This window comes from Ailuropoda melanoleuca, chromosome 17, assembly GCF_002007445.2.
Source record: "Ailuropoda melanoleuca isolate Jingjing chromosome 17, ASM200744v2, whole genome shotgun sequence".
NCBI classification, from domain to species: Eukaryota; Metazoa; Chordata; class Mammalia; order Carnivora; family Ursidae; genus Ailuropoda; species Ailuropoda melanoleuca.
Window position 1 is genome coordinate 473197 of NC_048234.1, and position 24975 is coordinate 498171.

Genomic DNA, 24975 nt, shown 5'->3' on the forward strand with positions numbered 1-24975 from the left:
ACAGGGAGAGATGCAGCGGCGTCCAGAGTTAGGCCTTCAGAGCGCGGGCTACCAGGAGAGAGGGGCTGTCGTCACTTCATCCCAGAGCTGGTGTTCGGGTTCGGGGGAGGGTCTCAAGGTTTTCAGCCCCTCCACCCCGTGGGGGAGGGCGAGGGTTACCTCTGCACACCGATGCAGATACAAGGGTGACCTACGATCATAACCCACAGAGCTGATTTCATGTATTTTTACCGATTCTATCATGTTTCCAACAGTTCCAGGTAACCTGTGGGTCTGCAAATTGGGGGCGCCCCCAGGGTGGCGCCTCGGACCTGGCGGGCTTTCCAGGACGCCGCCCCCTCCTGTCGCCCACGTGTGGGAACTCCGCGCACTCGGGAGCCGCACGACCTCAAGACCCCAAGTCGGCTCCCGCGCGCGGCTTACAGCCGGACCACAGACGGAGGCCCTGGCTCCTCGCGGCGACCCGAAAGCGGCGATGCTCCGCGCGCTCCTTAAGTAGGCGTTCCGGGGGGGGCGGGACAGGGATATGAATATGCAACACCAGCTCCCCGGCGTACCATTGGACAGGCGGCTGCTTAATATTCATGAGGCTTTGCGAGTCTTCCGGGTGCTCCGACGCCTCGCGAGACCTAGGGGCGGGCCTCACGAGGCCAAGCCTCCTCTGATTGGGTGTCCTTAGAGGGGAGCTGGCCTTCGATTGGCCGCTGTAAAGTGGAGCCGCGGTCCATCACACGGTCGGGAGATTTGAAAGCCCATTTTCTGGTTTTCGGGCTGTGAGGACGACGACCGGTCCGCGTTTCTCCCTCACTGGGTAATTCCTTTATTTTCTACCTGTTAGTGCTTCACCAGTATTACAGCCCTAACGCACGTTTCCCGAGCGCTGTCCTCTCATTCCATAGCCGGACAAGCTGCTCCCGACCCCCGACCCATGACCCCTGACCCCCCGCCGCCCTGGGCGCAGCCGCGCCGGCCTCTTGCGCCTCTTCCCGCGGCGCGGGGTTGGAGGTCCCGTGTCCAGGCCCAACCCGCTGAGCACGAGGGGGCCGCGGCAGGGCCAGGGCCAGGCGCAGGGCCCCGCCCCCAGGCTCGGGGCTGTGGTCGCTGTCCCCTGCTGGTGTCCGCGCGGGCGTGGGAGGTGGGGACAGCCGTGCCCTCAGTCCATGTCCCTGGCCGCCGCTAGGCCGCAGGGTCGCGCCCGCGCAGAGCCGCCCGGCCGCGGCCCCACCCCCTTCGCCCGGGTGACGCGTCCCCGGTTGCCACGGAGACGCGCCGTTTGCCTGGCGGTTCTGCCGGAGCTGCAGGTGGGGTGCGGGCGCCCCGGCGAACGTGTGGTCCGTGGTTCCCGCAGGCGCCGCGGTGAGTGCAGGCCTCCCACCCTCTGGTCTGCGGCCTGGGCCCCGTGCCTGCCCCGGCCGGCCTCCTCTCCATCTCCCCGGGGGTTGCTTGGGTGCGTTTTGAGCCCGCACCCCGAAGTACTCGGGGGGCCGTGGGAGGGTGGGAGCGCCGGGGCCCTGAGGGCCGTGGGCAGGCAGCTGTCCCCGGCGGGCTGCCTGCAGAGCAGGTGGGGTGGTGGTGGGGGGCAGGTGTGGCAGCGGTGTGGAGCAGGTGGACCTCCCCCCACCTCCACCCCCCCACCCCCCCACCCCCACCCCGCAGTCTGCCTTCTAGCTCTTCTTTGTCCTGCGGAGGGTGCATATCACCTGCTGAGTGGGCTCCATACCCAGCTGGAGTGTACAGATGCCACGTGTGTTTGCTTGTTCAGGAAATGTGGCTGGGTTCCTCAGTCTACAGAATGTCCTAAAAGTGAACACTGCCTAGGCCCAGCTATTCTGATGAGTTATATAAATGCATGCCCAAAAGACACGGGTGAGAATAGCATTCTCCCAACAGCCCCACCCTGGAACGCAAATACCCGTACACAGTAGACGAGAAGGATGAGCGCGGTGTAGTCCGTGTCCTGCACAGAAACCCCAACCCGCAGACCACGGCTGCATGGGCAACGGGGACAAATCCTACAGACATAATGTTGAGTGGAGGCGTCAGACGTAACAGTGCATACTGGGCGATTCCGTTTACGTGAAATCCAAAAATACCAAAACTAATTCCTAGTGGTTGTGCTGCGGGAGCACGGGTGGAGGGCGGTGACCAGAAGGGAGCGAGGGGCCGGCTACGCGGATGGGTTCATTTTGTGTGCAGGTGATGGTCTATGCACCTCTGGGTACGTATGTCACACTTGAATAAAAGCTGACATAGAAGGACCAGTTGCTTTCGGCGAAACTGAGAGAATGTCTGTCTTTGTGACCAGGACTTTGGAAAGCCGACATGGCCAAACTACTACAGCCTCCACCCAAGTTCTTGCCCTCAGAGTGGCACATCGCTAACAAGAACCAGTACCACAGAGCCGAGGCCCAGAGGTCCCGGTCCGAACGCCTGGTGGCAGAGAGCCAGAGGCTTGTGGACGAGATTGAAAAGACCACAAGGAAGTCTCAAAGCGATGTAGACAAGAAGCTAGGTAAGACACCCCACTTGCTGCATTTGCGCCCATGCCTGGGTGCCACGGCAAGGTGTGGCCACGCTGCCGTTTGCGTTCCGTGTTCAGGAGGGTTGATGGAGTATCTGAAATACTGAGGGAAAACATTCAGTCTTCAGGTTCTGTGTTTAAGCTCACCACCCTAAGACAAACAGAGGCATGGTAACTCAGCTGCTTTCCACCCTCCGTCGTTCAATCTCGTACAGATTTGACACATACTTGCTAGGCGTCTGAGAGACACTGGGGCTGCCCAGTCACTCTGGACAATGACGTGCAAACCCAGACCCTGCAGAACGAGGTCCAGTTAGCACGCTAGCCTTGTAGTCTCAAATATAATCAGGTGAGGGTCAGAGACATTTGAGGAGCACCTCTAACACGACAGATGCCCAGACAGGCAGACAGACACACACACACGACAAAAGAAAAAATATGCCATAAAATATTCAGGAAATTTGGAGAAGACACTGCATCTAGGAAACAAGAGAGTCTTGAAAAAGAACACTCAGGGAATAAAGCAACCTTGGGAATTAAAAGCATGAGAGCACGTTTGTAAAAATCAAAAGGAGGCTTGAAAAAGAAAGTTGAAGAGTCTCCAGAAAGTAGGGGGGAAAAAGACAAAGAGATGGATGGATAATAAGAGAGAAAGGCTAAGAATTAGGGGACCCACAGGGAGGCTCGTTATGTAACAGGGATTCCAGAAGAGGTGCGGAGAAGAGGAAGAGAGGAAACCATCGAAGGAGGAATCCTAGGAAATCCCCTAGAGCCAAGGGTCTGTTTCCAGCGTCTGGCATAATGATTGAGTAAGGCTGACGCTAGGAAAACAGGGAAGAGACCCCTGAAAGGCTTTCAGGTCTCACAGAGAATGGGGAATTCTCCGCAGGAACTCCAGAGACCAGAGGAAATGAAGCCCGTTATCCAAATTCTAAATGAAAATCACCTGCAACCTAGAAATCTACAAGTAACCCTAGTCAAAACGATGAAGGTAGAATGAAGGCATTTTCAGACCGGCACACTTTGAACAATTTCACCTTACGTGGCCCTGTCCCTGAGGAGGGCCTGCGCCAACAGGTGGGAGGGGTGAGAGCAGGAGCAGGTGACAGCTAGGAAGGGGGCGGCGGCAGGTGCGAGGGTGAGGGGTTCTGGAACCGGTGACCACGGCCAGCGAGCAGGCGGGAGGGCAGGGGGAGAAGGTGCTCCAGGGCAGAGGTCCTGGAAGAAGCAAAGCCAGCAGGTTCCTTGATGGAATGGAATATCTGGGGGGTGTTTATAGTTCTGTCAGAAAGTCCGAGGCAACATTAGTGATGTAATGAGTGAAGCAAAAACATGACTACCAGCCCCTCTAAAAACAAACAGGAAGTTGTACGAGAGGAGAAACTGATCATAGCGCACCACACGGCTCAGGTGTGAATAGCAATTCCACCTTTACGGTGTGACAAACAGGCGTGAAGCTGTTGTGTAAGACGGAGCAGCGGGAGCGTGCTGTCCGAGAGCAAACCCTGGCTTCCAGCCACAGGAGATGGGTAGATACTGTTTAAACGGATCACAAATAAGTAGCAGTGTGAGCGAATGCTGAAGAAATTCTGAAAGCGTTTAAGTGATTGCTCCTGGGGTGTCCAGGTGCAGTCGGGTGAAGGTCCAACTCTTGATTTCGGCTCAGGTCATGATCTCGGGGTCCTGGGATCGAGCCCCGACTTGGGCTCCATGCTCAGCATGAAGTCTGCTTGAGAGTCTCTCTCTCCCTCTGCCCCTTCACCCCCTACCTCTAAAATAAATAAATCTTTTAAAAAAAAAACCAAACGTGTTGCTCCCAGAAAGTGGGAATGGGTGGGGACGGGTCAGAGAGCTGCAACACTTGCACTGGTCAACTTTTCAAACAACGTACGTCTAGATCTTTGATAAAATTAGAAGTTATGAAAAACAGCAGGTGTTAAAGAATTGCGGTCAACCAGCGTGGGTGATGTTGCATGAACTGGATGTTGACCTTGTAAGAAGAGATCCCTTCCCTCCCTGCTGTCCCCCACCTGCCCTCCCCTAATCAGCACACAAGATGGAAAGGGGCCATGGGCAGCAAAGAGCACGGCTCGGGTATTTTGAGGACGGTCTTCACGTTTCTGATCCCAGAGCTGGCAGCACCTGGAGCGGACTGACCCACGTGTAATGCTGTGTGCTTTTTCTGTGTGCCTCAGAACAGAGACTCGAGGAAGTCAGGTTCTGGAAGAAGGAGCTGGACAACAAGCTCGAGCAGCTGGTGTATGTCACGGACGACCTGCTCACGTACCAGACCAGACTGGTGAACGCCCTGGAGAGCATGAAGGAGCCCCTGCATATCACCCAGACGTGCCTGGAATACAGGTGGGGATCACCCTGGTCGTGGGGGACCAGGTGCTATAGGGTAGAGTCCAGCTGCGCCGGGTGCTGGGACCCAGTGAGGCTGGCGAGCGTGTGTTCTCCAGAGCCCGGCGTGCTGGGCAGTGGAAGGAGCTCTTCACTACCTAACCTTAAGTGTAAATTAGGACTAGGTTTGACTGCAGAGACCCAGAAAACTGTAAATCACACTGAATTTAAGTAGGGTTGCTCTTTCTCTCTCACAGGGAGTCTGGAGGTAGTCAGTGCGGGGCTGGCATGGTGTGGGTCTCAGTGCTTCGCCACATGGGTTCACTCCCCAGGTGACCTCGTGACTCCAGACAGCAGCCAGAGCTCCAGTCATTCTATCTATGTTCTAGCAAGTAGGAATAATTAGGGTTTGGTATTCCCCATTTGCCCGTGCAGCCCATTGACTGGAGCTTAGTTACACGGCCACACCAGCAGAGACTGGGAACTGGGCGTCTTTATTTTGCATAGGCAGAGTGGGTCCAGTTCCTAGAGGACAAGTCTGTACCAGTACGCAGAGCCTCACTGAAGCAATTTGTAACCCAGAGTCCTGAGCAAACATACCTTTTTATTGTCATTTCCCTCCAAGTCCTGTGAGTGGGTGGTGTTCTCTGCCCAGGGGAGACATTCAGGTCCTGACCCGTTCTCTGGCACAGCCCCTGCTGGCATGCCCAGGGGCTCTTCTGGCTGCCGACACGGGCCCCTCCACATCCCGTGCCCCCTCCACACTGGCTGTGGAGTGAACTTCTCCAGATACAGGTTTTTACAGGTCACCCCTGTGCTCAGAATCCTTTCCCTACAGCCCTGGGCCTTTAACATAAAGTTGTAGTTCCTTGGTCTGGCCATCGAGGTTCGAGGTTTGTCAGGACCAAGCCTGACAGAGCCTCGGGACTGTCATCCCTCCGGCCCCACGTCACGCCCCACAGTGGGGTGTGCGCAGGTGTGCAGAGTTACCTGCTGTTTCCCAAACGCACGGCAGCTCCCTCTTCCGGGAAAGCCCTGCTCCCGCAGTGAGTTGAGCCCGGACCCTCGACGGCAACCTCTCCAACCAGATTCTGGAGTTTGTGAAGCCAAGGNGGGGAGGGGGGTGGGGGTGCCTGCTGCCACGAGCCAGGGAGTGCGCCATCTGTGCCGCCTTTGTTCCTTGCCGCAACCCTGTGAAAGCGGACTGAGTTCCCCATTTCTCCGGAGAGGAGGCGGAGGCCTCCCAGACCTCATTGCTGGCGGGGTGGAGCCCTCCCGCCATGCACTACGCTACAGGGTGGAAGAGAGACGTGTCAGGCAGTGACAGGTCCTTCTGGGGCTAAGAGCACGTGACACTGGCTGAGTTACTTACTCTCCGAAAGTGCTTCCTTCCCTTTACTCCAAAGGGAAGTTAGCGTATTCATTGACACGGTCAGCGCGGCGCCCAACAGGTGTGAGTGCCCACCGGCGAGCGAACGTGGACATTGCATTGTTGTTTCTACGGTAGAGCCCCTTTCTGGGTTCAGATCCTTGGCAAAAATCGGGACGAGGTCCTGTTTCCAAGAAGGAAACTATCTTCCCAATTCTAAGTCAAAAGAACTTTTCTAATGAACGGGTTAGGAGTAAACGTCTTCCGGAATCATGGCCAAATGGAGGGGAAAAGTGCGTCGGGCATTTTTCTGACCAGGTCACCAGGAGCCGATGGCTCTCACTTCCTTGAGTTTTGGTGTTTTGAAGTCTCGCAGATACTGACGCACGCACGTCCCCGACGACGCCATCCAGCCGGGTGGGGTCATAGTCAAACCTGTCGTCCAGGTGGTTCTGAGTGGATCCAGCGCCTCCGCACGCGCTCGATGACCCGCCCCTTCCTCTCGGCCAGGGAGAAGCGGGTCGGCATCGACCTGGTGCGCGATGAAGTGGAGCAGGAGCTGGTGAAGGAGGCCGAGATCATCCGCGGGGTGATGGCGCTGCTGACCCGCACCTTGGAGGAGGTGTCCGAGCAGATCAGGTGTGCCTGTGAGGCCGGCCTGTAGCTCCCCGCGGCGCACCTGGGGATTAGGTGCAGCTCCCCGTGGTACATCTGGGGGTCGGGTGCGGCCCCCGTGGTACATCTGGGGGTCGGGTGCGGCCCCTCGCGGAACATCCGGGGATCAGGTGTGGCCATGCGCTTGCCTGCAGTTCCCCCCGGTGCATCCCGGGATCAGGTGCAGCTCCCCGCGGTGCATCCGGGGATCAGGTGCGGCCCCCTCTGCGGTGCATCCGGGGATCAGGTGCAGCTCCCCATGGTATATCTGGGGGTCAGGTGCGGCCCCCCGCGGCGCATCCGGGGATCAGGTGCAGCTCCCCGCGGCGCATCCGGAGATCAGGTGCAGCCTCCCCATGGTACATCCGGGGATCAGGTGCAGCCTCCCCATGGTACATCTGGGGGTCAGGTGCGGCCCCCCACGGCGCATCCGGGGATCAGGTGCGGCCTCCCCATGGTACATCTGGGGGTCAGGTGCGGCCCCCCACGGTGCTTCCGGTGATCAGGTGCGGCCGTGAGCTCGCCCGCTGCTCCCCGCGGCATACCCGGGTAAGGAACCTGGGGTGGGAACATGCAGTGTGAGGCCTACGTGATAGCCGCCTGCTGGCCGTGGGTGGGCACGGGCAGATTCATCCCAGTGGTGCCCCGGAGCCCTTTCCTGAGAGGGCTCCAAACCCTCCCATCAGAAGGGTATTGAAGATCCAGGCCGGTCAGTTAAGCCTGCCCCCAGCGCCCAGGGGTGTGCGTGGTGCTGGGGGTCCGGTCGGAGGGGAGCAGGCGCCGCGTCCCGCGCCAGACTCGGCGTCCCCGCCTCCTCCTCCCTTCAGGCTGAACCGCTCGGCCAAGTACAACCTGGAGAAGGACCTGAAGGACAAGTTTGTGGCCCTGACCATCGATGACGTCTGCTTCTCCCTCAACAACAACTCCCCAAACATCCACTACTCGGAGAAGGCTGTGAGGGTTGAGCCACAGTGAGTGGTCCCCGCGTCCCCGGCAGAGGGCGGCCCGTGGGTTATTCTGATGCGGTGCTGAGCGGCCTGGGGACCCCGCTTTGGGGGCGTCTGATGTCAGATCCCCATAAACAGAATTGGTTCATCCACCTGTCCTGTTTTCAGACGTCCGAGGGCAAGGTCCCCTTCCCACCGCACACCCACAGAGACAACCCGCATTGGCGGCATGTTCTATATGCGTGTAGAAAAGTGCACAATCGCAGCCCTCTGGTCTGACGACTTACACCACCATCCGTATATTTTGCTGTGTAACCCGTTATGCGAAATCCAGCAGCTTAACGTCACGTGCACTTATTGTCTGGCGGTCCTGCGGGCACCCGGCTCGTGCCCGGGCTCACGTTCCCCGTCGGACCGGGTCGGCCAGGCTGCAGGTCTGTCTGAGGCTCCGCTGACCCGGGTTCACGACGGCGGCACGTCGGCAACCTGGCGGGCGAGCCTCCCCTGGCAGCAGGGGTGCCGGCCACTGGCTTCTCCCGCCGTGGGCAATGCTCCCGCAGAGTGCACCCCGGTCTGGCTGGCCTTATCTTCGCGGATCCCAGCGGCATCTTTCACTTGCATTTGTGGGGAGCGAGCTGTGAGTTTGGCTACCACTCAGGGGAGGAGATGCACAGCTGCGCGGACCAGGAGGCGGGTCCCAGCCCAGGATCCCCACGTGTTGGGCACCCGGCCTAGGAGATAAAACTCAGGGCCAGCACAGATTTCTGAGACCCGGTCCCCTCCGCAAGCCGTCTCCTGCAGCCCAGACACGCTGTGAGGGACTGCGTGGCTTGTCTTGCAGCTCCGTGAGCCTGGAAGACTGGCTGGACTTCTCCAACAGCAACGTGGAGAAGGCCGACAGGCAGAGGAACAACTCACTGGCACTGAAGGCCCTGGTGGACCGGATCCTGTCGCAAACGGCCAGCGACCTGTGCAGGCAGTGTGACGTGGTGGACACTGCATTCAGGACCGGGCTGAAAGAGACCAAGGCTGCCAGGGACCAGCTGGCCGCCCACCTGGCCAAGGTGAGCTCCCTGGAGGGAGGCCGCCAGGCCGGGCTGCGGCCTCCGGGCTTGTGCTCGTGAGTTGATGAGGAGGGAGGCTCACTCGCAGCTCCCCGTCTTTGCAGCAGGGTGTGGGCTTCTGGGAACCGGAGGGGACTTCGCCCCACTCTGGGCCTCAGTTCCTCCTGCATGAGATGTGGCGCGGGCTGGAGGGTGTTGACCTCCTCTATGACTCTGTCGTTCCTGAGTTAGGTGGATGCAGCCAGTTTCTGCAAACCCCACTGCAGGCTGGGGATCCGGACTCCTTGTGCCTCTCCATTCCCCAGGGTGTGCGGTAAACCGGCATTCAGGAAAGAATTCACAATGCAAGGCTCTGATTTTTAGCAGTTGCAGATTTCTGTGGTGTAAATACGTCCACCGCGGTCAGCTTCAAGCTGCCATTTAACAGCGGGCTGGCGAGGCTCCTGGACAGTCAGCGATCAGAGCCCCGTGAGCCGGCACCCCTGGGTCCTGAGCACAGGCGGAGGGTTCCGAAGGAGATGTGTGGGCAGGCTCCCGTGCACAGTGGCAGTGACGGGTAGCACTGCCCCAGAGCATTGGACGCAGCCCCAAGTGCCATTCACAGTCTCTGCCAGCTCTTTACAAAAAGTGGCAAGACACAGGTGAAATGAAAAATCAGGTTTTATTTAGCCCAACACATCAGCTATCGCTTCAGCCTGTTATTAGTATACGTAATTAATGACGTCGTTTACGATGTTTTTTTACAAAGTAGACGATGGAGAGTGGCACCGCCTGGTGGGTGGCCTTGCTCTGTGAGCAGCTGGGTCAGGGAGCGTGTGGGGACCCCGACCCGGTTCTAGAGAAAAGCCTCCCTCTGGTCAACCTGTGGCCAGAAGAGACAGCAGGCTGAGAAGACCAGCCCCCAAGGCAACAGTGGGCGGCTGGACCCCATTTCGTGTTTGGAGGCACATTTGTTTCCTTATTGGGCGTATTTTATCTCCAGCAAGATTTAGAATTAAGGAAAGGAATGTTTAATCTAACCCAGGGTTTAGGTTATCTTAAGGGCACAGCTCACTTTCTCTATAAAAGGTCAGATAGCGACTATTTCAGGCTTTGTGGACCAAGAGGCAAAATCAAGCAATTCTGTATGGATTTATAGAGTAGGAAAGAAAACAAATGTCCACAAATTCTCATTGCCAACCTTGAAGATAAAATAATGATAATTGAGTCTCGTCTTTTGGAATGCAGGTCTACTGAATAGAAGGAGGTAATTCTCTTCGGAGAAGCACTAATGTGTTGCTTTGTGGGGTTCAAAGTTCAAACTCTACAGGGAATGCAAAGCCTGATCTGTAATGAGACTGCTACACATTTCGTCTTCGGAAATGTCTTTTCATTCAGATCAGCTCTGCCCAAGAAGAGCTGTCTGTGAGCGGAGGGTTTTTAGCAGAACAAAGCCATCGCTTACGAGGCCTTCGCGGACTTGCTGGCCTCTGCTCCCGCGACTCCCTCCTGGCGCACCACGGCCTGAGATTCGTGTGTCCGGCTGCAGGGCGCGTGGTGGCTCTTTAATTGCACCCTGAAGTGGATTTTGAAACACGGGCATTTCCTCTGCACTTGCCTCTAGCTCCAGAAAAAGCAGTGTCAGGAGCTCGGAAGACAGAGGCGCTGTAGACCTGCGTGGGGATGGAGGTCTTGCCTCCTGTTCTACTCCTCGACGGTGCAGCTTCATGGTGGGATTCCAAGCACGCCAGTTGTCAAAGTGACTTTGCCCCGTGCGCACAAGTGCTGTCGCACCTGTGATCGCAGCCCGGATTCATCAGGAAATGCTAAGTCTGCCGCAAAAGCTAATTTCTAAAGCCATTCAGTGTTTGATCGTAGCGGCTGAGGAAGGTTCTTGTTCAGTCTTTTCTCTTCACAGGAAAACTGCACCACCACCGAAACCCCAAATTGCTGGGTAGTTGGGGAGATGAGCTTCTGTTTCTGACAAAAAGTCACCGAAGTTATGATGGCCAAATCCACGAGAGCTCGTGAAGTGGACCGTTGGTGCTCCGGGTTCCGTCACACATGGCAGATGCAGATGTTTTCTGCAGAGTGCTTTGTGATGAATAGCAGCGGACTCGCAGAGGCCCTGCGTCGCTTGCGTTCCCACGAGCTCTGTCAACAAGGCCAGGCCTCGTCCTGCTCCACACTTCTTAGCAGATTCCGCGTTAGGTTGTACTGAATTCGTGTTTTCTCAGCTTTTTGAGAATACCCTCCTGGTGGTTTTCATGTGACCACTCACAGAGGCTGAATCTCGAGTCACTGCAAAGAGCACGGACTCCTCCATACGGCACAACGAAGCTGTATCAGACACCTGCCCACTCATGAGGGGCCGAGGGAAATCGGCTGCAGTCCCGTGCCACGTTCCTTTTGCACTACTGACGTTGCTCCGACGTCCTTAACTCCTCCAGCAGCTCTTCGTGCAGAAGGACTCGTAGTCTTAAACAAGTGGATACTCTCGGGACACCCTTCCTCAGCTGATCAGTACGTGGCCGTCCTCGCTTGGCGGACAGAAGAGCCACTTGGAGTCTCACTTTGTGCCTCATTTTCGTTTTTGTGAAGAAATTCTGCAGTGAGGGGATACTCTGTGTTAAATGCCTAATGTTTCGGGGCACCTGGGTGGCTCAGTCAGTTGAGTGTCTGTCTTTAGCTCAGGTTATGTTCTCAGGGTCCTGGGATCGAGCCCCATCTTGGGCCCCCTGCTCAGCAGGGAGTCTGCCCCTCCCTCTGCCCCTCCCCCTACCCCTCCCCCTGCACGTGCTGTCTCTCTCTCAAATATAATCTTAAAAAAAAAACCTCAACAATAAGAAACAGGCCAATTAAAAACTAGGCAAAGGATCTGAACAGACATGTCACCAGAGGAGAAGCACAGATGGCGAATAAGCACGTGGAGAGACGCTCCACGTTGGACGCCATCAGGGAAGTGCACATTAAAACAAGGAGTTGTGTCTGCCCGCCTGCAGTAAACGCAGCAGGTCGACGGTGCCAGATGCTGTCAGGGCTCTCGCTCTGTGCCGGTGGGAGCGCGGGATGGTGTCGGCGCGGGGAAGGCAGCGTGGTGGTCTCTCACAGAACTGAGCACATGCATACCCCCCGCAATCTCACTCCGGGTATTTACCCAAACGTGCTGAACACTCATGTCCACGCAGAACCCTGCATGTGAATGTGTCTGGCAGCTTTATTCATAGTCGCTAAAACTTGGAAGCAACTAAGATGTCCTTCAGTAAATGAACAGATGAGGAAACTGTGGTCCATCCAGACAGTGGGCTGTTATTCAGCAACAGAGAAATGAGCCATCAAGGCCCCAGAATGACGTGGAGGAAACTTACGTGGAATCGCTAAATGAAAAAGGTCAATCTGAATCTCGTGCCGCGTGATCCCACCTATGAGACCTTCTGGAAAAGCCGTGACTGTGGAGACTGTGAGATCCGTAGTTGGTGGGGCTTTAGGGCCGTGAAGCTGCTCTGCATGACACTACGCATGTCTCGGATCACACGATGCCCGCCACAAGCAGTGAGTGCTAACATCAGCTGTGGATGTCAGTGGACACCGTGTCTGTGTCGGTTCGCCCGCTGGGACAAACACCACGCTGACACCAGACGTTAATAACAGAAAACCCGCGTCCGGGGAGGGAGGTGTGTGATTCTGGACTGGCCGCTTGACCTCGCTGAAACCCTAAAGCTGCTCTGAAAAATAAGTTTATTGATTAAAATTCTTCAAATTTCACCATCTGTACAAAAACAGTCAGCAGACTAGATTTTGCCAGACTGCTGATTCCCGATCTAACCCATAGTAACAGTAATTTTGTTTTAGTTAATATGTATTTGGGCATTTTAAGTATTTGTAAAATTTAAGAGAATGTAGCCTGTTTTAAAAAGATTATCACTTAAAATACTTAAATTGATTTAGGCCTATGATTTCAAGTTGGCATTTTGTTAAGTTGAAAGACAGGGCTGACGTGTTTGTAAGAAGCTAAGATTAATCATTTTCACTGGTTTGCCCGATTGACACCATCTTTTAAGGGCTCCAGTCGGCTGTGCTAAGACAATGCAAGCATTTTTTTAAAAGATTTATTAGAGGGGAGAGGGGCGAAGGGACAAGCAGACTCCTCGGAACACAGAGCCCGCCACCATGTCATGGGGCTCCATCCCAGGGCCTCGGGATCACGACCTGAGCTGAAACAAGAGTCGGACGCTCAACCAAATGAGCCACCCAGGGGCCCCAGGACAATGCAAGCATTTATGAAGAGTTATACATCAAATTTATAAATGCTGCTTAAAATATATGTTTAAAGGATTTCAACTAAGTTTGAAGTGGGAGCAACTATTAGTCAAAATTAACTTAGAGCAATCGTGAACATTTAAGTTTGCAAATAGTATAACATCTGGGAACCGAACTTAAGAAAAGCTTAGGAGAGGGCTGCCTGGGTGGCTCGTTATCCTCTCTACTTCTGTGTGCGTCTGAAGATTTCCATGATGCAAAGTTAAAACTAAAAAACTTAGAGAAGAAATACAATTTTAAGCCAGTTAAATATTAATCTAAAAACCCAAGTAATTTCTAAGTGATCTTTTCTGTGCACAAAGCCACCATCAGCGGAACCCCAGAAACTGCTCGTATAGTCTCTTCAGGCTTCTAGGGGTGGACCTCGGGCCAGGGGGCAGCTTCCAGGGAGCCCACCCGCCAGGAGGGGGCGATGCAACAATGGCCAGTCACGTCCATTCCGTCCTTGCGGTTCTGAGGGCGGGTGCGGCTCCTTGCCCACCAGCAGCCAGGGCTGTAGGGAGGAGCGGTCAGGTAAGCATTGTGGGGTCCTGCTGGGGCCAAGTGTGAGGTCCCCTCTTGCTACCTGACTTGATCACAAGACCTGAGCGTGAGCGCAACGTGCCTTCACCTCCTCCAATCTTTCCGTAAGGTCATGGAAGAGATTGCTTGCCAGGAGAAAAACATCTCCGTTCTCGAAAAGGCCATCCTTGACCAAGAGGGGCCTGCCAAGGTGGCTCACACGCGCCTGGAGACCAGAACACACCGGCCTAACGTGGAGCTGTGCCGCGACGTCGCGCAGTACCGGCTGCTCAAGGAGGTGGGGGAGATTGCCCACAATGTGGCCAGGTAGGCGGGCGGCGCCAGCGTGGGGAGCCTGCTGGGCGAGAGTGCGTTTGCGTCTGCACTGTTTGGGGGCTCCCTTTCCCCAGGGCAGGCCTCACTAACTGCAGCCACACAGAAAATGGGTCCCAAAGTTTACATTTTCCTAGAGCCCCAATCCAGATACTTAGGTAAAAATCCTCAGTTTTCAATGTTGGTGGTTCTCGGGGTTTTCTGCCTGGGGGACCTGGCCTGTGGCCACTGATCTGAAATCTGTGTCTGGAGGCAGGGAGGGAGGGGCTTCGGTCCTGAACCCCCGAATGCGTTTCCCCCGGAGAAGGCGAGGCAGAGAGAGGAGTCAGTGCCCTGCCCTCCCTCTCCTCCTAGGCTGAAGGAAGCCTTAGCCCAGGCTCAGGTGGAGCTGAAGGGCCTGAACCGCAGGCAGCTGGCCCTGCAGGAGGAGATCCAGGTCAAGGAGAACACCATCTATATCGACGAAGTGCTGTGCACGCACATGAGGAAGTCCATCCCGCTGCGGGACGGGGGCGACCAGGGCGAGGGGGCCGGCGGCCTCTGCCCCGACGCCATCTGCTGACAGCACCTGTGGGCCAGAGGCTGATTAAACCATGTTACGGTCAGGCGCGCACGGTTCTCATTTCAGGGAGGCCCACTGCAGGCGGGGCCTTGAGCCGCGGGTGGGGTTTGGGGGGCTGGCTCCAGGCTGCCGGTGGGCAGTACTGGTGTGAGTGGCTCCCGCGTATCCCCGCGTCTGTCCACGCAGGCCATTCCTCCACGTGATGGACTTGCGGCCTGCGGGGGAAGGGCAGCAGGCCAGCACCTTTCCTTCAGATTCCGTGGAGTGGGGGTCTGGATCCCCTCTTTGCTCTGGCCCGTCTTCCTCGTCACAGGCACCAGACCTCTCTCGGCTCCCCTAACTCCTCTTCCCTAGGAAACCATGTGGGCGATGCTGACTCGGATCCCCCTTCAAGTCTTAGAGCAGATGGGAGCCCTGAGCCCCCAAGAGCCTGCCCGGCAGGCTCTTTGCTGGGAGAAGTGAAGAGGACACATGGGGCCAGAGGGCCATCTGGCTCCCAGGAAGTCAGCCGAGCCGTGGGGCTTGAGCAGGTGGGCCAGGCTGCTGCTGTCTGAGGTCTTGGGGTGCAGGGCGGGAGATGCTCTGGTTCACCAGTGGGCGCATGTCAGCTGCAGGTGGGGGTGGCTCAGGGCACGTGGGTCCCAGCGGCTGTGGTGTCAGGACTGCCGGCTGGCGGCCGGCGAGGGGCCGGAGGGGAAGGGAGGCACCTCCTTCAGCACCAGGAGGGTACGGGGAGGATAATCATTGGGAGTATTTTTCTTTCTTCATTCTCAAGTAACTAGAGTCAAAGAGAAAAACACCCTCCCATTCCTGCCGCGAATTCAGGTCAGTGGCTTGGACTGTAGGGTTTGGAGATAGCTGGGTGGAGGTTCCCGTCGCGCCCACCCCGTGGGACTCCGTGAGGCTGAGCGAGCCGTCGGCAGCAGTCCCCACCCCGCACCCGCGTCATTTCTGCGTGGCTGTAGCCGCGGCGGGCCTGGATTTCGCATCCATGTTGCTGTGCCGTCTTTCTGCACCTCCTCCAGCCTCCCGAGCCACGGCTGTCCCTGGGAGACCTCTGCCCATGCACTCACTCCTCCGGACATCGAGGGGGCACCTTCCATGGTCCCTCCTGTGAGCCACTGCGACACTCTGTGCTTCTGTTCTGCTCCTCCGTGCTTAGGGGGGACCTGCACCTGGGCCGGCCAAGCTCCTCCCACTCCTAGGGTCACCTGTAAAGGGACAGTTGGCCGGATGGCCCGGACCCCTTCCCGTCTTTGACGGTCCCTGAATGTGGCTGCCCAGCTCCACTCGTGCTGTCTTGAGGCGCAGAGACAGTGTCAGACGTGGGCCCGACTCCCAGGAGGTTTACGAGCTAAGGTTCCTTGGTCCAGAGAGTCCTTGCTGTCGGCAAGGGGTGTCCCTAACCTGGGGCGGAGAGGCCCCCTCTGAGGCTGAAAGCATCAGTTTCATGCCGAGCTGTGCTGCCCGCCCCGGTGCTGAGCGTCCCCTCCCAGGTGCTGAGCACATAAGCAGCCCTCTGCAGGCGACAACCTGGGAATGTCTGTGGGTGCTCTTGTACTCTGGCTTGGAGGGGTCCCAGTGCCCTCCCCAGCTTAGAGGACGGATCGGAGTTTGTGCTGATTTTGGAATGGTGCAGGGCTATGGGGCCTGTCCCTGGGGACGAGGCCAGCAGGGTGTGAGGACTCTGGGAAGGCCTTTCTTGTGGACACAGCTCTGGGAGGCTTGGTGGCTCCACCTGGTTCGGATCAGCCCCATCGTCTCCCTGGGGCTTGGCCCCGACAGGTTCCTCTGCCCCCCAGAGCTTCAGCGGCCCCATTGGTAGACGAGGCGAATAAAGCCTGTCTTGGAAGCCTGTGGTCTAAAGGGACACGGTAGGGTTGGCCACAGCAGTCGTGCGTGGTGCCCGTGGCATTGGCACGTACCCTTGCTGCTTAAAGAAGGACATGTCTTATTACTCGGTAAGATGGGCCAAAACAAAACATAACTCTGAAATAGCAAGCTGCTGCAAACACAGGTAGAATCACACCTCAGCAAGATCCTACCTTCAGTCCTTCAGCCGATAGCCGACAGCGGGCAGGTGTGCTTCTGGCCAGGCTGTGTTTTGTCCAACCTGTACTTCGGCAAATGTGGAGGAGCGGGAATCAGATTAATGATCCAGGCACCACCCAGGCAAGCCGGGCCGGTTTCTCACACCGTGATGTTGGGCCAGGGAGCAGAAGTTTCCGAGTGCCCTCTCTGGGGGTGGGGGGAGTGGGCAGGAAGCAGGAAGGGGGAAGTACCCACCGAGAGGGATGTTGTGTGTTTATGCAAGATTGTTTCTGTCCAGTTACAGCAGGGGACAGTGACATCCGTCATTCTAACAACATCTACCACTGACATGTATTCGTATCTATCTTAGGCAGAAAGCTTGGCTCTTGAGAACTCGGCCTCACTCAGCCGCGTCTCTAAGCTACGCAGTGAACGGAGGTTTTCACTGATTCTTCCCAGCTCTCTGCTTCACACACTTGCAGAGTCGACTGCAAATCTCCTTGTCGCAGGAGATGGTCAGCGGAGATGACGAGAGTGGCTGTGGACTCAGGCTGGCTTTGACACACTTGCTTCCCGCACCTTCTGAGACACTGACCTTGGGCGGGTTCACCTTGCTAAGCCCTGTTTGCTTAGCACTGAAAGAGGGGTGACAGTCTCCACCTGCCAGAGCCGATGTGAGTGTTCAGGGAGGCTGTGCCCAACACCCCGCATGCACGGAGCGCTCAGCCAGCCGCCACTTCTGCGGACCCTGCCACGAACCCTGCCATGTCAGCGCTGGGGGGGAGGAAGGGTCCCACGTGCTGAACCAGGGACTGTGGCGTGGGCTCTGCTAACCCGCGGAAAGCCGCCCCCTTTTCTGCGTCTGTTTCCTCATTAAACAACACAAAAGCCAACATCTATGGAACACCCAGGGAAGGTTTATGCACAGAGGAACACGTATTAAATTCCCATTCCCCACGATGGACTGCATGGGGCCTGCGGTCCCTTCTCCACGTGCAACAGAGAGGCTGGCGCCCAGGGAGGCGGAGACGCGCCCAAGTGACAAATGCGGTCGTGGACACTTAGGTTCAGGGTCTGGGACCCCGTCCCAGCTTTATTTGTGTGTTAGGGACCTTAGCAACTAACTCCTGAATGGGGCGCAGAACTCGGGGTCACAGCAGTCAGCGTGGTTTCCGGACCCTTCAGACCAGAGAGTTGAAGGCCCCTCTCTGACAGTCTTTTCAAAAACAAAAACTGCCCGTTGGTTGTAACCTTGCCTGTGGGCAGTGGTGTGGTGCCTCCGGGGACCGCGGCCCCACTCTCCTCACCCGGCTGGAAATTCAGAGGCAGTGGCCCCCATCACTGTCCCCAGGGCTGCTTCCCCTCCCCCAGCAGCCGAGAGGAGGCACCAGTGCATCAGAACACGTATCCTGCTCATCCACAGGGTCAAGGGCATGCCGAGGTTCTGTGTGTTTCCACGCAGAACCCGGTGCTATTTGCAGACCCACAGCCGGGCGGGGCTCCTGGGAGACGGACGGGCGTGGACAAGAGTCTGTGGCCCACGGAGGTCACAAGTCTGTGGCTGTCTTTATCTACCACTGGGTTTACAGACCTCGTGTGTACGGCATTTTCCCAGGGGACTCGCCTGCACTGGGTCCTGCTTCCGCTCCCCGGTTGGGGGAGTCTCCGTGTCCTCCAGACCTGTGGTCAGGGGATCCACGAGTCAAACTATTTTAACAATACCAAGACATCACGTGGGTTTTCACTCCTTCTCTGGAGTTTTCCGGAGGCTGCACGGTGTGCGACCCTGGAACGGACTGCAGAAGCAGGGAGGTCTGCTATCCAGCCAGACGTGAGATTGTCAACACCGGACACCGAGCCCACACTTCTGCGGAAAGCACGTCGGTAAAATGTTGACATGCTTTCTGTGAGAGAGTCTGCTACACTCGGATTCCGCGTTTGGAGATGAAACTAACCAGAACTGGTCCACGCCAAGAAGAAATCCTGCCAATCAGTCCATCAGCCAACCAACCAGCGTCCCAGGTGGTCTGCATTCCAGCTGAGGCTCCCCCTCACCTCAGCGGGCACATGCCTCTCTGGCTCCCAAGGCCCTTACCACGCGGGGACCCCATCCCCTCACCCATGTTGGTCTGTCCCGAATGCCGGTGAGACAGGAACCACAGGCCCCGATAGCGTGCAGGGCGTTCCGATGAGGCCGTGCACGTGCTGGGAGCTGGGAGCACTGGCTGAACAGAGACTCTGACGGAGGCCCAAAGCACTGAGCGTAAGCGCAGACGCAGCATACAAACCAAGTCTGCAATGAGACGCTTGTCAAAGGTATTCTGAAGTCTCGTTCATTTAGGTCTATTGAAAAACCCCCGTATGCAACTCTGTGCACCAAACTCTCCAAAGACCCCGAGCGACCCATGTCCTCTGTCGGCACGGGCTCGAAAATTCGTTATTACCTCTCATTTAAAGCTCGGGATTCCCTCCCCACCCCTGATGATACAAACAACACAAAGCGTAAACAGGAAAAGAGAAACTGTCGCCAGGAGACCACGGTTAGCATGTTTGGTGGAGCTCTCTGTGCTTCCAAACAAGCCCACAAATGTGTTCTGCGTGGTGATGTCACGCCAACTACGTGGTTTTGTGTCCTGCTCTTTTCACTGAACGGTGCATCAGGAACATGTCCCCAGCACGCTGATTCCCCCTAAACAGGAGCGGAGGGCTCAGGGCAGGTGGAGCACAGCATCCACTGTGGAGACAGGGAAGGGAGGGGCACAAGAAAAGCAGGTGCGCGTGCTGGGCGACCGCCTCACGGTAGATGGGCGCTCCTTCCAGCTGGGAGCAGGCTGCATTCACAGTGGGAGCGTCCTGCCTCGTGGAGGACCGGTGGGCATGCTTCCACCTGGGAGCGGAGCGGGCGGGTGGGCGGCCTCAGCGCCGGGGGCTCCCGCGGGTCACCAGGCTGTGTGCCAGGAGTCAGGGTGGGTGAGGGACGACTCCCAGCGCCTGTGGGAGGCTGTCAAAGAGCCAAGCCACGCCACAAAGGAGAGACCAGCCTGGGGTTGTTGGTAAAGATAGCACTTTAAAGTCCCACCACCGGCGGTCCCAGCCTTCTCGGGGCGTCAGCTGGGGTGGAACTGGCAAAACGGAGGAAGGGGGAGGGGTGGGGCGCCAGGGGCTCCCGCGGAGAGCATTGCTACATCATGGGGTACGCGATGACAAAATAGTTGAGCTCTGCGTCGATGAGCTTTCTGTACTTCCTGTGAATCTCGCGCAGAGTCCTGTCCTCCTCCTTCGTCTCGTATCTGTTCGTGTAAATTCTCACCTGCACCAGCACAGAGACACACCGTGTGTTCGGCAGGGCAACACCGCGCCCATGCTCGCCGGGTACACGCTTGGCCCGGCAAAGCCCAAATCCAGCCGCTGAAGAAAGCGGCTCCGGGTTCCCGTCCGTGAAGCAGACCCCCAGGGGATGCGCTGCCCGCCTGCCCACCCAGCCGCACGCCTGACCCCGGCGGGAGCACACACACCCCGGCCACCTGCCCTAAGCCCGGGAGCCAGGGCCCTACCTTGAGAGTGCGCAGGGAGCACTGGCCCTCCTCCTGACTCTTCAGGATCCGCTCCACAAACTTCACGTCCAGGAAAGCCCAGATCTTGAAGTAGGACAGCTTCCGGCAGGACAAGACGAGGAGGTACAGCTCCTCGTCCAGGAACTCGTGGTTGTTGTTGAACTCAAACGTCAGTTTCTGGAAAAGCACGAGGGTCGACGGAGGTGGGGGAGATGCTGGGACCGGCTGGTCATTCCGCCCCAGCCCCAGGGCCTGGCTGACGGTGGCCCCACGGCCGCAGGGAAGAGACGGGGACGTGTGGGTGAGTTCACCCCACTTTGCAAGATGCATCTGGGGTTCAGAGACCCAGCCCCGCGGCCAACTGGCCGGACAACTGGCCAGCCACCGCCCCTCCAGCCCCTCGATAGCACAGAAGGACAGCAATGGCCGAGGTCAGGAGCCTCGTGCTGCCGGTGGTATTTATACCAATTGATATCATGCAGCCTTCTGTGCGGCCCTTGCAAGGGACAAATGATCCTGATTTTACAGCTGGGGAGGCTGGCAGGTTAGAGAACAGCCCAGTGACTCAGTGAGTCGGTCTGGTTTGGACCCACTGTTCCCTGTGCTGCTGGGATGTGGGGAGGACCAGCCGTCCCCCGTGGAGGCCCCTTCTTGCTCAGAGGGGGCACAGATGGGCTTGGCAGCCAGCCAGCGAATCCCTTGTGTTCCACGTGGACAAGTGAGCCGCTGTCCCCCGCCGTGATCTTGGGGGGCCAGGGGCTGGTCGTGAGTCCCGTAGCATTTCCCAGGACCTCAGTGTGAGACCAGCGTGTGCCAGCCCCGCCGGGAGCAGGCCGAAGTGGCCTCTCCCCTGGGGAAGCGGGTGACCTGAGCGGCCCTCGCGTCCCACCCACCTCCAGAGTGTGCCGGAAGGTGGGCAGGAGATCCGTGAGCGTGGGCCTCATGGACCAGTCGGGGTCACTGAAGTAACAGCTCCGCAGACTGAGGCTCCGGACGGGGACCTCCTGCAGGAGGATCCGGGCCAGGCGCTCGTACTTCATGACCCGCTCAAAGAAGAAGTTCACTTTCAGGTTGGTGGCGTGCCTGGCCAGCTTGGCCCAGGACATGCCCCAGATGACCTGCCCGTGGGGGTCGTGGGTGTGGCACTTGATGTTCATGGTCCAGAGGGTCCCGGCGTTGTTCTCGCACAGGTTCTCGAGCAGCTCGTCCGAGACGCAGTTGTAGTTGAGGGTCAGGGAGGCCAGGCTGCGGAACGTGGCCATGGTCTCGTTGAACTGGGCGCTGCTGTACACGGCGAGGTGGTGGCTGAAGTAATCCTCGATGTTGAGCTGCGATACGACGCTCTCGCTCCGCAGGTGGCTCAGGGACTTGAGCAGTGTGCAGCCCTGCTCCACGGTCAGCCTGGCCCCCTTCAGGTTCAGGTAGTCCAGGCGCCTGCCCACCTTCTTCAGGAAGAAGCTCAGGCTTCTGATGAGGGAACTGCGGATGCTGTTCCTCCAGACCAGGCGGTCCAGCTCCAGGTGCTGGATGGACAGAGATTTCAGACGGTGGTTGCTCTTGCCCAGACAGGACAGGAGGCCGCGCATGGTGACCTGGAACTTCTTGGTCAGCACGGCGTTGTAAGGGTTCAGGAATTTGATCTCCAGGTGCTCCAGATAACGACCGAACTTCTTGACGTACCAAAGAGCGGACTCGAATTCGGACGCGTGCACCCTGGAGGGCCTGCCGCTGAACGTGATGGTCCTGTATCGCCAGAGGTCAGCCGAGAACATCATCTCGTTCCACTTTCTGCAGACCAGGGCGGCTCTGGACCTGTCCCTGTCTCCCAGCCACCAGAAGACACGACACAGGCACACATCGGGCAGACTGGCCCAGCAGCTCTGCTCTTGGGGCTGGATCCGTTGGCTGTCTTCGTCCATCGAGGAACCGTGATGTCCAGAGCAGCTGGGTGGTAGGCAGGGCTTCCAAATATGAGGAGAGAAAAGCAGTCACTCGTTTTCTGTGGGGAGTAGAAAGGAAGAAATGTTACCTACCAGACGGAAACGAGACCCAGTCGAATGAACTCGCCCTCCGCGTGGGTAGCTGGCCCTGTGCTGGCGCGGGCGGGGACAGGCGCAGATCGGCCTTGCGGGCGCGCCTGCCGGGACTCCATCCGCCGGGCCCTCCCGGGGTCACACCCAGGACTCACAGCACAGCGGATGGAGTGAGAAGGCTTGGGCATGTGTGCGGTGCCGGGAGCACAAACGGGGTGATTCTGACTGGGGAAGGAGGAAGTAGATAGGGCTGCTCAGAGGCGGTGGCCCCCGAGTGGGGCTTTGCACGGTGAGTAGGAGCTGTGAGGACGGCCAGCTTGGCCTGGTGGCTGTGGAGGAGGAACCCGTGCACTGTGGATAGAGGGAACCGTAGGCACAAAGCCACGGAACTGGGGCCATTTGGGGTGTGTGCCCATGCAGGGAGCTAGAAATTGTTTGGGGCTTAACTTGTAAGGGGCAGGACTTTGGGAGCTGGAGCAAGGGGAGGTGCCGGGTCAAGGGGCACCAGGGGTTCCCCAAGACTTTGAAATTATGACACATGGGCCCCCCTCTCTGGATGGGAATCACTGGTTCCCCGATGGCTGTGTCTGCGTTCAAAAGGGTAGCGGCAGGTCTAGGATCAAGGCTGGAGAGCCTCAGCTGAGGCCACCAGGGGCGAGGCAAGGTCAAAGGGTCACCTGTCCGGAAGCGATGTGGTCAGTCTTAAGGCATAGAAAGGGCCTTCGGGGGAAGAGGAAGAAGGATGGCCCAGAGCCGAGTTCAGGCTCTGAGCCTGGGGCTAGGGCAGTGGGACTAAGGGAATGGGTGGGCTTGTGAGTTCTTCGAAGGACAGGATTTGGTAACTGGATAATGAGCTGGGGAGCACCGGAAGGTCTCTGAGCTGGCTGCTGGACTGCACGTGGGCCTCTACCAGGCTAGGGAGGCCCGGGCAGAGCCAGGTCACAGCCCACCTGAAGCACCGAGCCCTCGCACTTTCTGTAGCCGTAGCTGGTCTTCACGAGCTGCCTTCAGTGTGCCCCGGCCTGAAAACCCTCCTCCTTCCCTTTACCACTCCCAAGCACCCGTCTTCAAGGTGCAAGCCCTACCACTCCATAATGCTTTTAGGGGCTGTTTTAGCAAGTGGCCCAAGATTATCGTAGCTCACAAAAACGCAGGGCTGGAGAAGCCCTGAGAATCATTTCTTTACAGATGGAAACCGAGGCCCAGAGAGCTGAAGGGGCTTGCCTCTGGTCACACGGCAAGTTGGTGAGAGACCTCAGGAGCTGAGGGACACGTTAAGCATAGTTCTCAGCTCAGGACAGACATTGGTGTAAGAGCGCTCTTGGGTTTTACTCCTTTGGTGTCCTTGTCTACACTGGTGTCCTTGCCCACATGCACCGACCCATTCCGACGTGCTGATGTGGGTCTGTGCCCGTCCTGGCCAAATGTGTGCTTAATGCTGGTAAGCATCAGCCTGTTGCCGGTCTCCCCGTGATGGACCCCCCGACGTCCCCAGCTCCCACCACCACCGCAGGGGCCACAAGTGCCCTCGAGCTCCTGTGTGGTGGTGGGGTGGTTCTCTGGGGTCTTTGCCACTGCCTCGTCCTCACCACCCCACACTTCCCCTCCATGCCTGCAAGAGAGTCACCAACCTCCAGCTGGCTCTCTCACCTCCGGATCCAGACAGACTTCCCCGCGGGCTATGGCAGCGGCCTGTCCCCCGACCAGGACACGGCGTCCATGGGGTCCCAGAGCCACTGCCTGCCCTGCCGCCTTCCCCTTCCCCTCGCACCCGTGTCTGTCCCTCAGCATAATCTTCGTTCCAGTCTGTGTCACCCCTGAGACGAGGGACAGCTTCATTCTTCTTCTGAGCAGTCCTTCCACATTTAACAAAGGAAGAGGTAGGGTCGTGGCTTCATCCACAGAAGCCGCCCGCGGCTAGGGGCCCCCTCACAGCCTCGTGTGAAGCAAGGTGCTCAAGAAAAGCCAAACCGATTCCCCAGCTCAACAGAAGACTTCGCCCGGCAGTCACTGGTTGGAGGAATCCTCGGACATGATAAGCCACAGGGTGGTGTCAGAAGAACATATTTGGTAGGCTGGGGAAGCTGTGGCCAGTGGTTCACAAGTCCCAGCCCTTTCTGGCCACGTCGCCCCACCCCACCTAAACCACCTGGCCAGCCAGAGCGCCAGAGCCTAGCGGGCTGGACCCCGCTTCTGTCAGCTGCTATGTATGACCTTAGGCAAGTTAATTTTCCTTGTGCCTCAGTCCCCACACCTGCAAACCAGGGATGAAATGGTGCCCTGTCAGTGTTGGGAGGCGTAAATGAGCCTGATACCTGGTGGAAAGTGCCAGAACAGCGCCTGGTTCATAGCAGATGCTGCACCAGTGCTCGCTGCCCCGGGGGTAGGCCGATTTCAAGGTGCTCTGCAGGGCGCACCCAGTTTGCAAATGGGGAAACAAAGAAAGTGAGGAAGGCTCCCAGCCAACCCCTGATAAGTGGGGAAGTGGGATTCAGACCCACCCCAAGAGCGCGCAGGCCGAGTCCTGTCCACCTGCCCCAGAGCCCCAACCCGCGAAAGGAAATCTAACGGAGTCCCACCACCCACAGCCCAGAGGTGCCCGAGGACGCGTCCTTCCAGGAGGAGGCGGAGGGGCCCATTACCCGCTCGCCGCGCCCCGCTCACTGCGCCCCGTTTGGGCTGCGGGGACCGCGAGCCGCCTGCCTGCTCCACCCGCGTCTCCTGCGCTCCGACGCCGACTCCGCGCCCTCCGGGACGCGCGCCC

General features: G+C 57.9%; 2 protein-coding genes across 18 annotated transcripts; one reads left to right on the forward strand and one right to left on the reverse strand.

Annotated features, from left to right (window-relative positions):
- Positions 1-681: 681 nt before the first annotated feature.
- TEKT1 (tektin 1) lies at positions 682-19230 on the forward strand. Of its 15 annotated transcripts, none has more exons than XR_004621669.1 (10): positions 969-1356; positions 2306-2512; positions 4717-4882; positions 6744-6872; positions 7715-7858; positions 8676-8898; positions 13829-13996; positions 14386-15123; positions 15369-15418; positions 16995-19230. XR_004621669.1 is itself a non-coding variant. In XM_034646859.1 (8 exons), exons 2-8 carry the CDS (start codon positions 2323-2325, stop codon positions 14794-14796), a joined length of 1431 nt encoding a protein of 476 aa, XP_034502750.1. In that variant the 5' UTR covers positions 682-811; positions 2306-2322; the 3' UTR covers positions 14797-16645. The 15 variants fall into 15 exon arrangements, 6 of the variants coding, with proteins under 6 accessions (XP_034502750.1, XP_034502751.1, XP_034502748.1 ...); XR_004621667.1 differs by lacking the exon at positions 16995-19230 and adding an exon at positions 16611-16739; XR_004621665.1 differs by lacking the exon at positions 16995-19230 and adding an exon at positions 15619-16645.
- A 21-nt stretch (positions 19231-19251) lies between these two features.
- FBXO39 (F-box protein 39) lies at positions 19252-24975 on the reverse strand. 3 transcript variants are annotated; one of them, XM_034646862.1, is made up of 5 exons: positions 24854-24928; positions 24527-24615; positions 21072-22177; positions 20179-20355; positions 19252-19934 (listed from the first exon to the last, which is right to left on the reverse strand). In XM_034646862.1, exons 3-5 carry the CDS (start codon positions 22095-22097, stop codon positions 19806-19808), a joined length of 1332 nt encoding a protein of 443 aa, XP_034502753.1. In that variant the 5' UTR covers positions 22098-22177; positions 24527-24615; positions 24854-24928; the 3' UTR covers positions 19252-19805. The 3 variants fall into 3 exon arrangements, with proteins under 3 accessions (XP_034502753.1, XP_034502754.1, XP_002928282.1); XM_034646863.1 differs by lacking the exons at positions 24527-24615; positions 24854-24928 and adding an exon at positions 22367-22412; XM_002928236.4 differs by lacking the exon at positions 24527-24615 and having other exon boundaries at positions 19253-19934; positions 24854-24975.

What these genes read in the sequence shown, in the direction of transcription:
- FBXO39 (XM_034646862.1), bottom strand. Translation starts at nt 22,097, where the DNA reads ATGGACGAAGACAGCCAACGGATCCAGCCCCAAGAGCAGAGCTGCTGG. An exon ending in CCTTCCGGCACACTCTGGAG is followed by an intron (nt 20,356 to 21,071) that starts GTGGGTGGGACG and finishes GTGCTTTTCCAG; the next exon opens with AAACTGACGTTTGAGTTCAA. An exon ending in GCTCCCTGCGCACTCTCAAG is followed by an intron (nt 19,935 to 20,178) that starts GTAGGGCCCTGG and finishes GTGCTGGTGCAG; the next exon opens with GTGAGAATTTACACGAACAG.
- TEKT1 (XM_034646856.1), top strand. Translation starts at nt 1,161, where the DNA reads ATGTCCCTGGCCGCCGCTAGGCCGCAGGGTCGCGCCCGCGCAGAGCCG. An exon ending in CGATGTAGACAAGAAGCTAG is followed by an intron (nt 2,513 to 4,716) that starts GTAAGACACCCC and finishes TGTGTGCCTCAG; the next exon opens with AACAGAGACTCGAGGAAGTC. An exon ending in GCTGTGAGGGTTGAGCCACA is followed by an intron (nt 7,859 to 8,675) that starts GTGAGTGGTCCC and finishes CTTGTCTTGCAG; the next exon opens with CTCCGTGAGCCTGGAAGACT.